The following is a 15,496-nucleotide window of genomic DNA, read 5'->3' as shown; positions in this document are numbered from 1 at the left end:
ATGCGATGGAGTATGAATTATAAATAAGCTTTAGAAAGATGCTCACGCTACACTTGTAGATTTTGTTGCGCCAAGTTATTGCAGCGCATCCTAGGCTTTTTTTTTATTATTATTGAAGTTAATGGATTCCCCATAGGTTTAAGCAATAAAATTAGAAGCATCCGTTAAAGTTATTCATGTCTAACTTTAATCTCTGTAACAGGAGCATAATGATTTGAGCCTATATTGATAAATCTGAACCTTGCTTATTCGCATTCCCAACCATGTAGTACTTACTGCTGACCTAGAGGAATTAAGTCAACAACAGCCAACGACTCCAAAGAGATATATCGACGATAATAGAGCAGCGATTCCCAACCTGTGGGCCAGGGCCCACTGGTGGGCCGCAATGTTATTGCACAAGATTTTTTTTTTTTTAAGAATATAACATTAATATTAAAAAAATAATAATGTTAAAAACAAATACGTGGCATTTCTTCTTTAAAACCTTGAAAAATGTGTTTTCAGGGTGAAACCGGTAAATAAATAAACAAGCTCTGAAAATGCACGCTTTCAAGATTTTCAAGTGGGCCCGGATCCAAAAGGTTGGGAATAGAGAAAGTGACTTATTATCGGGGCTTAAGTAGTGTTTACTGGTTCTTAAGTTAAAGTTGGCAACTTCATGACTAGCATTTTAAATCTGTCCCAATACTTTATATGCACCAATAAAATGCTGCCATTCGCAAACTAATTCGTCTCTCCGTTGACCCCATACTTACTATCGCCTCTTAACTCCTTCTCCGACTACATCATCTCTTTCCCCTCTTTATATCGCTCCATCTACATCTATTCAGTTGCACACACACGTGTACATGCACATGCACATGCACTCCCACACTACAGTATGTATTAGGGTCAATATCTCGTATCCTCTAGGTAATAGTGCTGATATCGATGGATTTAATGTGTTTCCTGTCTAGTTAGCCCACAATCATTATTCGCCTATTGAGTACGTGGCACCCTACTGCTAATAGATAAAATACAGCCTCCTGTTCAATACCTGCACGCACGCATGCACACATGCACGCTCTCTCTCTCTCTCTCTCTCTCTCTCTCTCTCTCTCTCTCTCTCTCTCTCTCTCTCTCTCTCTCTCTCTCTCTCTCTCTCTCTCTCTCTCTCTCTCTCTCTCTCGCTCTCAATAAAATACACAGGTCCATTTTAAGTTTTCTGAAGACACACAATTACGTTTCATGTACTTGCATTAAATGATATATTTTCTCCATTGCAATGTATACAAACAGATATGCGCATGTATGCATGCACTGATCACACACACACGTACGCACGCACTCGCACACACACACACGGACATGTACACAAGGACGAATATATACGGTACATGTCTATAAGCACAACACAAACATGAACAAGCTCAAAATTAAATAGACACTTGGAAATACGCTTAATTAAACCCACGCAAAATGAAAACACTGGCAGACAAAAGCAGGTATTCACACTCTGTAGCTACAACTCACCTGACTGTCCCACAGTATCTGCTCTTCATTATGCATGCCTGATTGTCATTCATTTATCACTCTGTTTGTTCTTTAGTTGCTTGTTTTCTAATTTGCTTGCTGACTTTGTTGGTGTGTGTGTGTGTGTGTGTGTGTGTGTGTGTGTGTGTGTGTGTGTGTGTGTGTGTGTGTGTGTGTGTGTGTGTGTGTCTGTGAGAGAGAGAGACAGAGAGAGAGAGAGATGAAAGCAGATTATTCTGTTCTCTGACAGGCTGTGGAGTCATGGTTGAAGTTTGATTCTACAGATGTTAATTTGTATGTTAATTAGTCTGGCTCTGATTGGTTCAGATGTTAATTTGCTCTGCTCTGATTGGTTCATCCATTCAGTGGAGCAGAAAGCCAAGCAGACAGCCACTGTGTGAATTTCTATATGTGTTTGCCAGTATCTGTATGTATGCGCCAGCGTTAATGTCTGTACAGTGTACTATATATGTGTGTGTGTGTGTGTGTGTGTGTGTATGTGTGTGTGTGTGTGTGTGTGTGTGTGTGTGTGTGTGTGTGTGTGTGTGTGTGTGTGTGTGTGTGTGTGTGTGTGTGTGTGTGTGTGTGTGTGTGTGTGTGTGTGTGTGTGTGTGTGTTGCGTGCTAGCTACAGTAGATAGTTTGTTGCTTTGTTGGAGCGGCTAATTTGACCATCTGGACTATTAAAGCCACAACAGAGGGTCTTGTTACAGTACCAGCACATGCACGCACGCACGCAAGCACGCACGCACGCACACGCACACACACACACACACACACACACACACACACACACACACACACACACACACACACGCACACACATACCGGCCTATTCTTGCCTGCTGGCACAGACATGCATGTAACACAGGAAGCCCAGGCAGATATTGTGTCTGTGTGTGTGTGTGTGTGTGTGTGTGTGTGTGTGTGTGTGTGTGTGTGCGTGTGCGTGTGTATGTGTGTGTGTGTGTGTGTGTGCATATTGCCATGTGTGTGTGTGTGCACATGCACATGCATGTGTGGGTTCCGTACATCCAATCATGTTTCCAAGCAAATAAACCCACATTTGCTTGGAAATAGAAAAACAGAATAACTAGACTAACTAAAGCAGAATGAACGTGCACAGTACAATTTACAATTTAGGCATTTACTAGACTCTTAACCCATTAAGACCTGAGGCGATTCTTTCAAATGTTTTCTAAATCCTAAAAAAATATTTTTCAAAAATAGCAGATCTACAAGCTTGTGCTTGTATATCTGCTATTTTTGAATAGCCAAAGAAATCTAAAGTGACACAGATGCGTTCCAGGTCGAGCCACTTACAATAAGTAACACCTAACATCAAATGCAGAGAGACAGTGTAGTGATTCAGTAAACTAGCATCACGAGTAAACCAAGAACCTATAGCATCAGTCTAAACAATTACTTACCAAAATAATGATCTGTACATTGAAACTATAGGATACCAGGTAAACAATGATGCCTAGCATCTGTCTAAATGACTATACAAATGGTAACGTTGTGGGTAATAACAAACAAGCCTAAGTAACAAAAGCATGTGAAAAAATGACCAAGGTCAATACCAAGGCTGCATGGTCGTCATTATAATAGGTAACTTTAAAATCAATGTTCAATGTTAATTTATCCATTTGCAACTCAAATACGGGTCCATTTGGTTCCATTTGGACACGCTCAGAGTTAAACTGACACTGAGGATTTTGCTGCCCGGTTGCACACGGCGCATCAGCAAAGGACCAACCACTAAAAGCCCACGTTGGCTTCGTTCGGAGCCTCCTAATGGCCCTTGGCTTGGTTCATGGCTTTTGTATGAAGTGAATTCAAATGTTATTAGAAGACTAGGATTCTCACACGGGGGCCACCATGCTCATTAAAAGATGAGGAGCAAACGCAGGCTGAATAAATGCATTCCCTCACCCCGGGGTCCCGGGTTTCATTAAAGCATGCATGCTCATACAATTGCGATGCACTGCACAAAACCTCAGTGTTACTTTAACTCTAGAATGGGCCCCGTGGTGGTTTCTGGAACGGATCCATTTTCACACTCTTAACCCATTGAGACCTGGAACGCATCTGATTTGAGCTAAAAAGCATTATTTTACACTTTGGCTATTCAAAAATAGCAGATATACAAGCTCATACCGCGGCACCGAGTGCCGCGCTTCAAGCTTGTAGATCTGCTATTTTTGAAAAAACGTGAAAATGTGTGCAAATCTTTGAATATATATATTTTTAAAGCGAACATTTTTAACTCAAATCTTTGCTTCTGGGGGGTCCCTGGAACAACATATTTTGAGATGGGGGTCCGCCGCCAAATACATATCATTTTGGGGGTCCTTGACATGAAAAAGTTTGAGCACCACTGATATAGAAACACACGTTTTTCAGAAAACTTTTGGGATTTTGAAGACATTTGTAGAATCGGCTTCAGGTCTTAATGGGTTAAGAGTTAATGTGACAGTCTATCTTCTATCTCTCTCGCCCAGGCTACCAATGTCATTAAAGCACTAATGCTGTCATCATACAGGAACCTAAACCGAGTCAATGTGGGACCTGTGCTCATTAACCCATTAAGACCTGAGGCCGATTTGAATATGAAAATTAATATTTGAATATTTAAACAAAACAAAAAAAAAGTTTATTTGACAGGGACAATAAAAAAAACAATGTATCAAGTTATAAAAACAAACAAAAGATATGTTTTATTGGATCCGAGCATTCGATACATTGTTTTTGGGCGGTGAAACCGCCCCTATATGTGAGGTTTGGATATTTGCACACCAAATCCTGCGCTGTGATTGGCCACAAATGTACCCCCCTAACCCTGCACCGTGATTGGCCAATCACAGTCTATTCAGGACTGTGATTGGCTAGGGAAACATGACACATGTGCATAGCCCTATAAATAGGACCATAACTTAAAAAAAAACATAAATTTGTTTTTTTTAAGTTATGGTTTCTTCCATCACTTCTTCCGTCACTTCTTCCATCACTGTGATGACCACTGTGACCACACCGCCCACTTCACACTGGGTGTGATTTTTTTGTATTGTTTCTGTCTTTGAAAAAAAAAATGTATATTTTTTTATAATAATAATAATAATAATATTCGAATAGATTCGAATATCTGCCAATTTTTAAGACCAATATTCGAATATCATTTCTGAGGAAAGTTGACAGCCCTAGTGTGCGCTTATCCGTCCGTCCGTGCGTCCGTCCGTGCGTCCGTCCGTCCGTGGTGTTTGGGACTATCTGTCCCTCGTCTGTCCTTCTCCTGGCTGGTGAAAGAAGTACTCCGATTTTTTTTTTTTACATTTCACTAAAAGTAGCAATACTGCAATGTAGAAATAATAAATGTAGTAAAAGCCCTGTATTTTTTACTGTGTAGAGACATGCCTGAACACAGACTCAGGCCCGGGGTGGCATCTTATGTAGAATGCTCTGCCGAGCGTCAACCGGCACCGCAGCGGAACGTGTCAATGTGACACACCGATTTACCACTGTGTCAACGTGCTCAGTGATCCCTATGGCTTTACGACTACCGGAGACCACCGACAAGCACGCAGACAAGTACTGTACTTAACCCATTAAGACCTGAGGCCGATTCTTAAAAATGATTTCTAAATCCTAACAGTTTTTTGGAAAAAAAATGTTTTTCAAATTATTTTTTTTTCAATTTTTTTTTTTTTTTTTAAATAGCTTAAGAAATCTAAAAATGACACAGATGCGTTCCAGGTCTTAAAGGGTTAAGTACAATTGGGAGGTACTTTTTACTTTACTTGCGTATGTCCTATTTTTCAACACTTTATACTGCTACATCTCAGAGCCAAAATTTTTATTTTTATTGCACTATTATTTGAAAACGTTCGTTAACCACGGCAAATGGATACATTATCACTGAGGGTTCCACTATGTCCCTTTTAAATTCACTAAATGAAAGAAATGGGTCCCTTCTCACCACAAGTTAAGAAGACAGTGGATGTCAACTACAGATGAAGTCAAATCCGGCATCAATGGATTGTGGAGCCACAGGGAGACTCGCGCCTGCCAGCACATTTTAGTTACGACTGAAAGGGGAATAAACAATTTTATTGGTTGACATCTAATCTGTTTATACTGATCAAGAGATTTTCTTAAATCCTCTTTTCCTCTTTTATTACCATTGGCTTTGACTTACTTACGGCGCTATTATCGGAGGAAGCCAGAAACAAACCAAAACGTTTCATTTCTTTCATTCGCATAATGAAATTTAATGCTGGTTTGACTTATTGGTAATTGGATTGATGCAAAACCTTGGGAGCTGGTCGTTATGGGGATGTTGCTATTGGACTCGACGCGGCGCGTTCCACACAGCATAGGCAATTTCTTTATTGAAGTCAAACGGATATATTTGTCCGCGTGTGCGTGTGATGTGTGTATCTCTACACAGTATGTCTGAACATAATGCGTGTGCATGTGTTTGTATCTATGTCGGCTTGCAAATGGCACGTGTTTGTGTCTGTGAATGGATATGTGTGTGTGTGCATGCTCGCGCGTATGTGTACGTGTATTTCTGTCTGAAGTTGAACATAATGCGTGGGTGGACTGTGTGTGTGTGTGTGTGTGTGTGTGTGTGTGTGTGTGTGTGTGTGTGTGTGCGTGTGCGTGCGTGTGCGTGTGTCTGTGTTGCCAGCGGACTTGATACAGTACAGCCAGTCTAGCAGCGTAAATTGCTTTTAAAGGAAAAGTTGTGTGAAAGGCTGACACCAGATGGTTCACCTGAACCATGATGGATCTGCTGCACTGTGTGAGATTTGTCAGTGTGTCTGGAAGCCATCTATCTGTGTGTCTCACTAACCTGCCCTACCTGTCTGTCTGTCACTAACCTGTCTGTCTGTCTGTCTGTCTGTATGTCTGTCTGTCTGTCTGTCTGTCTGTCTGTCTGTCTGTCTGTCTGTCTGTCTGTCTGTCTGTCTGTCTGTCTGTCACTAACCTGCCCGTCTGTCTGTCTCTGCCTGTAGTAAATGAAGGTGGTGTGAGACAGGCGTCTAACTCCTGTCCCGACCCCGGAGAGCCCGAGAATGGAAAGCGGAACGGCAACAATTTCAGGTAGGAGGCATGCACACACACACACACACACGCACACACGCACACGCGCACACACACACACACACGCACACGCACACACACACACACACACACACACACACACACACACACACACACACACACACACACACACAGGTCATTTTCACTACTTTTGTGCATCACTCTTGTACGACGAAGTAGGTCATAGAAATATGAAATTTCTGCCCGACAGCAACGATATGCAGATTCTAACCTATATACGTTCTGTCTCTTTTAAACTCTCTCTCGTTCATTTTGTGTGTCTGTGTGTGTGCGTGCGTGTGTGTGTGTGTGTGTGTGTGTGTGTGTGTGTGTGTGTGTGTGTGTGTGTGCAGCATCGGCGGTGACGTGCACTTCACCTGTGGAGAGGACTACGTGCTCCAGGGCAGTAAAACCATCAGCTGTCAGAGAGTGGCGGAGGTGTTTGCAGCGTGGAGCGACCACAGGCCTGTCTGTAAAGGTCAGCAATTACAACCACTGTCACACACACATTACAGACACACATACAGTACTGACCGAGAGAGGCTAAATCATAGAGGAACTACACATAGGTCAACACTAATTAAACTAGACCAAAACATTACAATGTGTATGTGCCATTCAAAATAACTGTACAGCGGGACGTCTGGTCATCCTATATACAATGCATTTCAATGTATTTTCCGCCCAGAGCGAATTAAAAAAAATAATTAAAAAAATCACGTGCGTCCGTGCGCGGCCAGTGAGAACGGCTGCATTCATTAAACACGGAGCGGAAGAAAAGCAACATCCGTGCCGCTTATGCTTGCACACCTGATGGGTTTCATGTGTAATTGGTTAAGAAAATGCCCCTCCCCCCTCTCCCATTTCATTTAGTTTTTTTGTTTTTTTTTACAAATTGAAACCCTGACAGTACCTCTCCTCAGAGAAAACAAGTGTTGTTGTTGTTGTTGTTTCCAGTGAAGGAACATGGGCACGGTTCTTTTTTTCAGTTCTTTTCCCTTAAAGGTCATGAGAGCACAGGCCACTGGCTGCGTTCTGCTCTGCAGCCGTTCCCTCATGAACTGTGGCTGAAGGCTGAGGGGAAACTGAAGCGTTTCGGCTGTTCCAAAATACCTCTTAAATTACTGCTCTTAACCCATTCAATCCGGAAACGCATCTGTGTCATTTTTTTTATTTCTTTGGCTATTCAAAAATAGCTGATATACAAGCGCTATGAGCTTGTAGATCTGCTATTTTTGAAGAAAAAAAAAATGAAAATGTGTGCAAATCTCTGAATAGAATACATTTTTTACTCAAATCTCTGGTGGGGGTCCCTGGAACAAAATATTTTTAGATGGGTGTCCGTGGCCAAATACATATCATTTTGGGTGGTCCTTGACATGAAAAGGTTTGAGAACCACTGATATTATAGCAACATAAGACACTTTGAGGATTTAGAAGACATTTGTAGAATCCCCAGAAGCAAAGAAAAAAAAAAATATTTATATTAAAATATTTGCACAAAATGTTGCACATTAATTTTTCAAAGAAATAGCAGATCTACAAGCTCGTAGCGCGGCACTCGGTGCCACGTTATGAGCTTGTAGATCTGCTATTTTTGAATAGCCCAAAGTATAAAATAATGGTTATGGATAAAACATCTAAAATGACACAGTATGCGTTCCCGGATTGAATGGGTTAAATTGGAGTGAAGTACTCGAAAGAAATAAAGGGACAAAATCCCAGACCAGGGACGTGAGGGTATAAAGAAGGGATTCTAAAACTTTTCAACTTCAAGGACCCCCAGTTTGACACTATAGACACTATAGGCACTAGGCCAGTGGTCCTCAAACTTTTTCATGTCAAGGACCCCCAAAATGTATTTGGCCGCGGACCCCCATGTCAAAATATTGTTGTTCCAGGAACCCCCAGAAGCAAAGATTTGAGTTAGAAATGTTTGCTTTAAAAATATATATATATTCAAAGATTTGCACACATTTTTCCACGATTTTTCAAAAATAGCAGATCTACAAGCTATGAGCTTGTATATCTGCTATTTTTGAATTGCCAAAGTATAAAAGGTTAAAGTGGTTAAAATTATTGTGATGCTATATATTAACACATTTTGCTGGGGACCCCCTGGTACCCCTCCAAGGACCCCTGGGGGTCCCCGGACCCCACTTTGAGAACCAGTGGTGTGAAGGTTCTAAAAAGCTCCCCTTTTTTTCTTTGATGAATTTTGGATGTGTACTTTTAAGTACAGGATTTTTATCGACAGCGTTGATACGCACACCGTGACACACACTGTGAGACACACACACACACACACACACACACACACACACACACACACACACACACACACACACACACACACACACACACACACATATTTTGTTTTCACACTTCATGAACTGTACTGTACATCAGTGGCCCCAAGTGGCAGAGAATGTATAACGTTTTAACTGGGGGGGGGGATGTGCTGGTCTTATACCTTTTCAGTAACTTGAGTGATTTAGATTGATAAAAACACTCACAAAATGTAATAACTCGCACGTGAAAGGACATAGATTCTACTTGTGCCGTTTTCATGGCTTCTCTTAATGGACCGGTTATTCATGCATGTGAATTCATGCATATTTCGTGTCCCCCCCCCACCTGAAGTACTGCAGCTATTCCCTTACAATCACAGTAAAAGTGTTAATTTGCACAAAGTAGCAGACCCCGTACAGCAATGCCTAATTCATGCTCTGTCGTACAAGTGTGTGACGCACATTGAAATGAATCTACAAGCTCACGACGACGTGTTGTGAACTTGAAGATCAGCTCATTTCTGTATAGTATAAAAGTGGTTTAACCACTTTTCTGTTATTGTAGGGAAAGCTTTCGCAGGAAAATATAGCAGATCGACAAGCTCACAATGCGTCGCAGCGCGACGCATTGTGAGCTTATCGATCGGCTATATTTTCTGCTTTCCCCACAATAACAAAGAACAGAAACTAGTATAGAGCCCTGAGGAACTCCGCTCAACCATATAGGGTTTAAGTGGTTAACCACTTGAACCCCAGCTTGCCTATTCTGGGGGGAAACAGTCGGCAAAAAGAGATTTTCCGGTGGACGGAAAACAAAAATCGGTCCAATAACAGTTGTAACCGTTTCACAAAGATTAGAGGTTTTAAGTGTTAGATAAAGGAGTAGTTCACCCACTAAATTACTTATTTTCTATCAATTACACACCCCATGAAGCATTGAAGAGTCTCCTTCAGGATACATTAGCATCTTTATTATCATCATCAAATTATTGGCTCAGGAATGTGACACAAACAAAAGAATCTCCATGAATTCAATGCTTCATGGGGTGTGTAATTGATAGAAAATAGGTTGGACAGAGCATCTATTATTTGATGACTTTTAATTGTAGATAGGGGCAGGTATAAATAAGATGTATCTTCTTCCTGCTCCTTTGTAAAAAGTAAAAAAAGAAAAGTAAATGCATGTAATCATGTAAAACCATGAATGAAATAAATAAAGATGAATTGAAATCGAAAATAAGTCATTTTTGGGGTGAAACTACTCCTTTAAGCTAACACTAAGGATTATACTGTGCAGGCTGACGTTATCTCCTCCACCCTGGTTTAAGCCTTACTTTTAGTTTGTAAAGGGACTGCACACACACACACACACACACACACACACACACACACACACACACACACACACACACACACACACACACACACACACACACACACGCACTCACTCACTCACGCACATACACCCACACACATATGGACATGCATGCACACACACACACACACACACAGCTACAGTATACACAGACATCCACAGACACACACACGCACGCGTGGACCCACACACGCACACACAGCGGTCATCTGTCATGTTAAATGCCAAAGTCATTTGTCATGTCTCCCTTCAGTGGGTCTCAGAGTGTAGCAGGAGACACATACTTTAACATAAAAACCAATATTCATTCTGTGCGTGTGTGCGTGTGTGCGTGTGCGTGTGTGCGTGTGTGCGTGTGTACGTGTGTGCGTGTGCGTGTGCGTGTGTGTGTGTGTGCTCTTTTTGTGACATACTTAAAGTCCAAAGTAAAACTTAGTGAGATCTAAAGCGGAGAGGGAGAGAGAGAGAGAGAGAGGTCAGGAATGAGGGGATGATAGAGGTATAGAAGAAGGATGAAAAGAGAAGAGATACACATGTAGGAGGATAGAGCAGTGGTTCCCAACCTTTTCTCAGGGCCCACTTGAACATTTGGAAAGCGGGCGCGGGGCCGTGTATTTTTCAGAACGTATTTTAATGACCAATCAATCTATTGTGTTCCTGCTTGATCAATGAAACTTAACATTATAGTATACTTTAAATTCTTATTTAACTGTATCACAATGAAAATGTATTTCTCACAGTTTTAAAGAAAACGATTTGCAATTCATGTTTTAATATTGTGTTTTACCCATGAATTTGGGGGCTTGCAATATCCTCCTCATGGCCCACAGGTTAGGGAATGGCTGGGATAGAGGGATAGCAAGACGCCGGAGGAGGAAAGTGAGAAGGAAGGAGGGAATAAGTGAATGCGACGGCCAGCGTCTAACAATGTCATGCCTGTTTAATCCTACGATGACAGCATGCGTCGTGGAAGTGAAAGTCAGTATTGAGTCATCGTTGAAATTTGGATTTACATAAACAAGACAGGGTCTAATGACGCCACGGCTCCCATGTGGATCACGGACGGTGGCCAGTCTGTTGTCTATGACAGTGATTATCAAACTTTTTAATTTCAAAGACCCCCCAGTGTCATGTGCATTAGGTCACGGACCCCCATTTGTTATGATGTCTATCTCTGGGGTGTCAATCTGCACTGTGTTCAACTCTGACAGTGTACAAATGGAACCAAATGGACCCATAAGGTACACTGTCAGAGTGACAGACCTGTAAGGGTTCAATCAATCAACCCCCCCCCGCCCCCCCCCCCCCCTCAAGAACCCCTGGGGACCTCATTTTGAGAACCGGTGGTCTGTGACATATCTATGACATATGAACACATATTTGGGCAAGGTTTCCGCCTGGTCCGACTGCCGTTGACTTCCATTACAAAAATATAAAAGTTTTATATTTCTAAAACTGTAATACATGTTAAAAGAAAATACATGGAGGTATTTCCTTGGCCTACTTGCAGCATGGACAGGAAACGTGGCGCTGATTTTGCAAGGTTAGCCCCATAGAACCAGACAGACAGACAGACAGTCATTTGTTAGTATTTTATGGCGTGTAGATTGCAGTCCTAGAGATAGAAAATGTTATCAAATGGGGATCCGTGGGCCAATTGCATATCAAACTGGGGGGTCCTTGAAATGTAAAAGTTTGAGGACCACTGATAGGGAGTGCTCGCCTCTTAAAAATAAAAAATGAAAATTGAGTTCATTAAAATGTTAGCATTTCAAAGAGCTCAATCATCTCATCTTTAGACAAGTTGAGCTGAGGTCATAATAAGGTCACCATGCCATTTCATCAAAACATAATTTATAGCTTTTTCAGAATGACATCCTTCATATTCAGGAGTGTTCAACCTAGACCTGTTGTAAACTGCAGCGACACTTACTCAGCGAATTACCTCGTTGAGCTTAAGGGCAAACATTATAAAAGAATGTGACCCGATGCAGCAGATAGTTTGGCTGGCATTTGAACAGCCTGACAAGAACTCTCCTACGCAGTGCGTAGGACGCCACACTCTTCAAACAAACTGTGAAGCACGTAGAGACCATAAGCAAACACGGTGGATGAATACTTATCCGTTGACTTCTGGGGGTGTCTCTGGCGCTTTCTGCCGCCGCCATGTTTTCAACATAGTTGAAGTTAGTTTCCATGGAAACAGAAGAGTTGCCAGCGAAGATAACACAATAGCCTTTGTACTTTATTTTAAAATAGTGTCTGTCGATCTGTGTCTGGAGGTGATATGGCAAACTGTTGGACTGATCAACGCCACATTTCTTGTGCACACTGCCAGTAGGACGCAGAAGTACCTCCACTAATTATTATGTGGCACATTTTATAATGTTTTTCTTATTCAAATTACATTTTGTAATGGAAGTCAATGGGGCTCTGATCGGGCTTAAACCGTGCCCATATTTAGGCAAGGTTAATCTATCATTGCATAAGTTCATACCGACGTCATAATAATTTTTGTTGCATTCTAACACACCGGCGAATATGCGAATATACGCAAAATTCGGACTCGTTCCGAATAATTAAAAGACGCTTTTTCGCTTCGCGAAACTGATGTGGACGCTTGCATTGACTTTATAAGGTTTTTAAAAAAAACGTATTTATTCACATGAAGAATTCGCCCTGGTGTGTAAGGACCTTTATGGGGGGAAAAAATGTATTGCAATGTTTTTTGTTCTAAAGAAGTAGGACATGTGCAGTGCTGTAAGTACGTTGTTATATAAATCAGTCACTCGGTGCAGAGGTTTCCTGCCCGTATAACGTACTGTACACCTCTGTGTCGGAGCGTGCTTGATGAGCTGACCCAGACATGCCTGAGGGCACGAGGGGATGAGCCTCATGAGGTGATGAAGTGATTAGGTGATGAGAAGAACTAGACATGCCTGAGGGCTAACTTTCATTTAGGTTAACACTTGAACCCATAGCGCCATTATTCCGAGGGAGGGGAATTAGCCGAAAATAGCCAATCTACAAGCTTGTAGATTGCCCCCTTGTGATTGCCACCGGGTGACGCTGTGGGCGCTGGGGGCGTGTCCTCTCCTCCCCGTCATCAGTGCCCGTACCCTAGGTGGGGTTGGTGTAAGGGCCTCTCTGTGTGGAGTTTGCGTGTTCTCCCCGTGTCCCCTAGGGTAGGTACCCTCACAGAAACATGCTGTAATCCTGGTTGCTATACTGCCTCCCCCTGGTCAGCCGGGGCGCCTGATGGAGGGGAAAGGAACTGGTTGGAATAAAGTGTTCCTTCCACGCGCTACGTCCTACCGGGGAAACTTCCCCCTGTCAGGTGATAAGCAGCGGCTTGCGAGCTCCTCATACATCGAAGGAGGCATGAGCTCAGTTCGGGGCTCTCCCCAGGCTGGCAGAGGGAGAGTAGTGCCCAGGATCACATAGGCAATTGGCACTGGGTGAAAAAATGTGTTACAAAATTGTGGGATCAAAATTTTGAGAAAAAAAAAAGCTTGTAGATTGTTTTCTGCCAAGATATTTGGTCTGTGTACAAAGAGCTGATCAAGTTATAAGTATACAGTATAGAATTCAAGTGGTTAAAACCACCATCAGAGCATGGATCGCAACGACGGGGCGAGACAGGATCTGACCTGGCCAATAAGGTCAGGACATGACCGCTTCACTTCCCCTACACAGGCGGAAAACATCTGCGATCTGTCCCCACTTATTATCCTCGTTATCCAAGTCATTATCACAGATTTTGCAGAAACGATAACCTCTTTGATTAGCTCCTTAAGATTGTCGTTATCGTCGCTGGCAAATTTGATGAGCAATTAAAAGCATCCAGCAAACAATTAAGCCAATCAGATCTCTGGCCTGGCTTTTAGCCCCCGTGTGATGGGCTAAACCCCCCCCCCAGAGGAGTCGGCCAATGACACTAAAGTCAGTGATGTTGTTTCCTGAAGCCCTGTGTGGTTCAAAGGAAGAACAACCTCTCTCCATCAAAATCGTGTAGTCATACATACAGTACTCTGCAGGCTACGTTCCCAGTCAGGTCCCAGTCAGTGGGGACCTCTGAAGGGCACTGAGCAAGGAGGATGAGGCATAATATCCACTACTTTGTCTTCTAGGTAGCAGATGTGTCCTTTCGAAAGTTGTGTTGAATTCCAAATGCTGACATTTTTGTGTTCCCGGGTACTAAGAACTTTTCGATGCATAACTTTTTGGCGAAGACAAGACAAAACAAAATGAGGGCCACATGGTCATTCAGCCATCGCAGTTTTCCTTGCCAGCCACGCGCGCTCACACACACACAACAGCATAACAACAGGCTGAAGTGCACGGGTACACTGGATAGTTAGTTACTATATAGTTACTAGTTATGTAGCACGCAGCACAGCAGGTGCACGTGCGCGCACACACACACACACACACACACACACAGAGTTACTTGAATGAGTTACTTATTGCATTGAGGATTAGAGAGCCGGTAAATGTGAACGCTTAAAATCAGAGCTGATATACGGCAATGTGACACACACACACTCCAATAAGTCCAATAAGTTACTGAACACACCATTTTCACAACACCAATAGAACAAAGTGATTACACAGGCCGGCTGCACACATCAACTGGTGTAATATCAATGATGTACGATTGTCCTCCTTTCCTGTTCGTTATTAGCCTATTAAAGTAATTTTTAAAGAATGTCATACCACTCAGCTCACAATGCCGGTTCCTGGCTACATGGCACAACAATGTTATTGACAATTATGCAGGCTCTGCACGGCGGCAGCAGCAGCAATAACCAATAATTAATAATACAATGCATGTCTTACCTATTTGAATCGCTCGACTCGCAGCTGAACAGCATACACAATCAACGTCCGACTAGCGCCTTCCCCCGGTAGCAAGGTAGTTTTGACCATGTGATCACTAAAACTAACTAACACTTTTTTCCCCCCAACATCTATTTCATTCCCCAAAGTTAAATAATGTATTGTTTAAACTCATTTAGAGCTGCTGTAACCTAAATCCGGGATAGCATCCATGTACATTAGTTGTTGCTATATATATAGAAACGTAATTTCTTTAAAAAACATTTTGAACTAGAAAAAGTGCTCCTCGGAGCACAGGTCTCCGCCAGGTCAGGTAGGTTATTGTGGCGTCCTGGTGGCGCTATAATAGGCCAATGTGAAAAGGGTGCCAT

General features: G+C 42.4%; 1 protein-coding gene across 1 annotated transcript in view; it reads left to right on the top strand.

Moving 5' to 3' along the window:
• The window catches only part of csmd3b (CUB and Sushi multiple domains 3b), a 592,566-nt gene that overhangs the window by 365,152 nt on the left and 211,918 nt on the right, over positions 1–15,496 (top strand). The window contains exons 8-9 of the mRNA XM_080442703.1: positions 6,533–6,620; positions 6,974–7,098. Of these exons, the coding sequence (XP_080298829.1) occupies positions 6,533–6,620; positions 6,974–7,098 (213 nt within the window). The remainder of the gene's footprint in view (positions 1–6,532; positions 6,621–6,973; positions 7,099–15,496) is intronic.

The sequence above is a fragment of the Gymnoscopelus braueri genome (assembly GCF_963280865.1).
Source record: "Gymnoscopelus braueri genome assembly, chromosome: 11".
Taxonomy (NCBI): Eukaryota; Metazoa; Chordata; class Actinopteri; order Myctophiformes; family Myctophidae; genus Gymnoscopelus; species Gymnoscopelus braueri.
The sequence above is the reverse complement of the archived record's forward strand: the minus strand, read 5'-3'. Positions and strand labels throughout refer to the sequence as shown.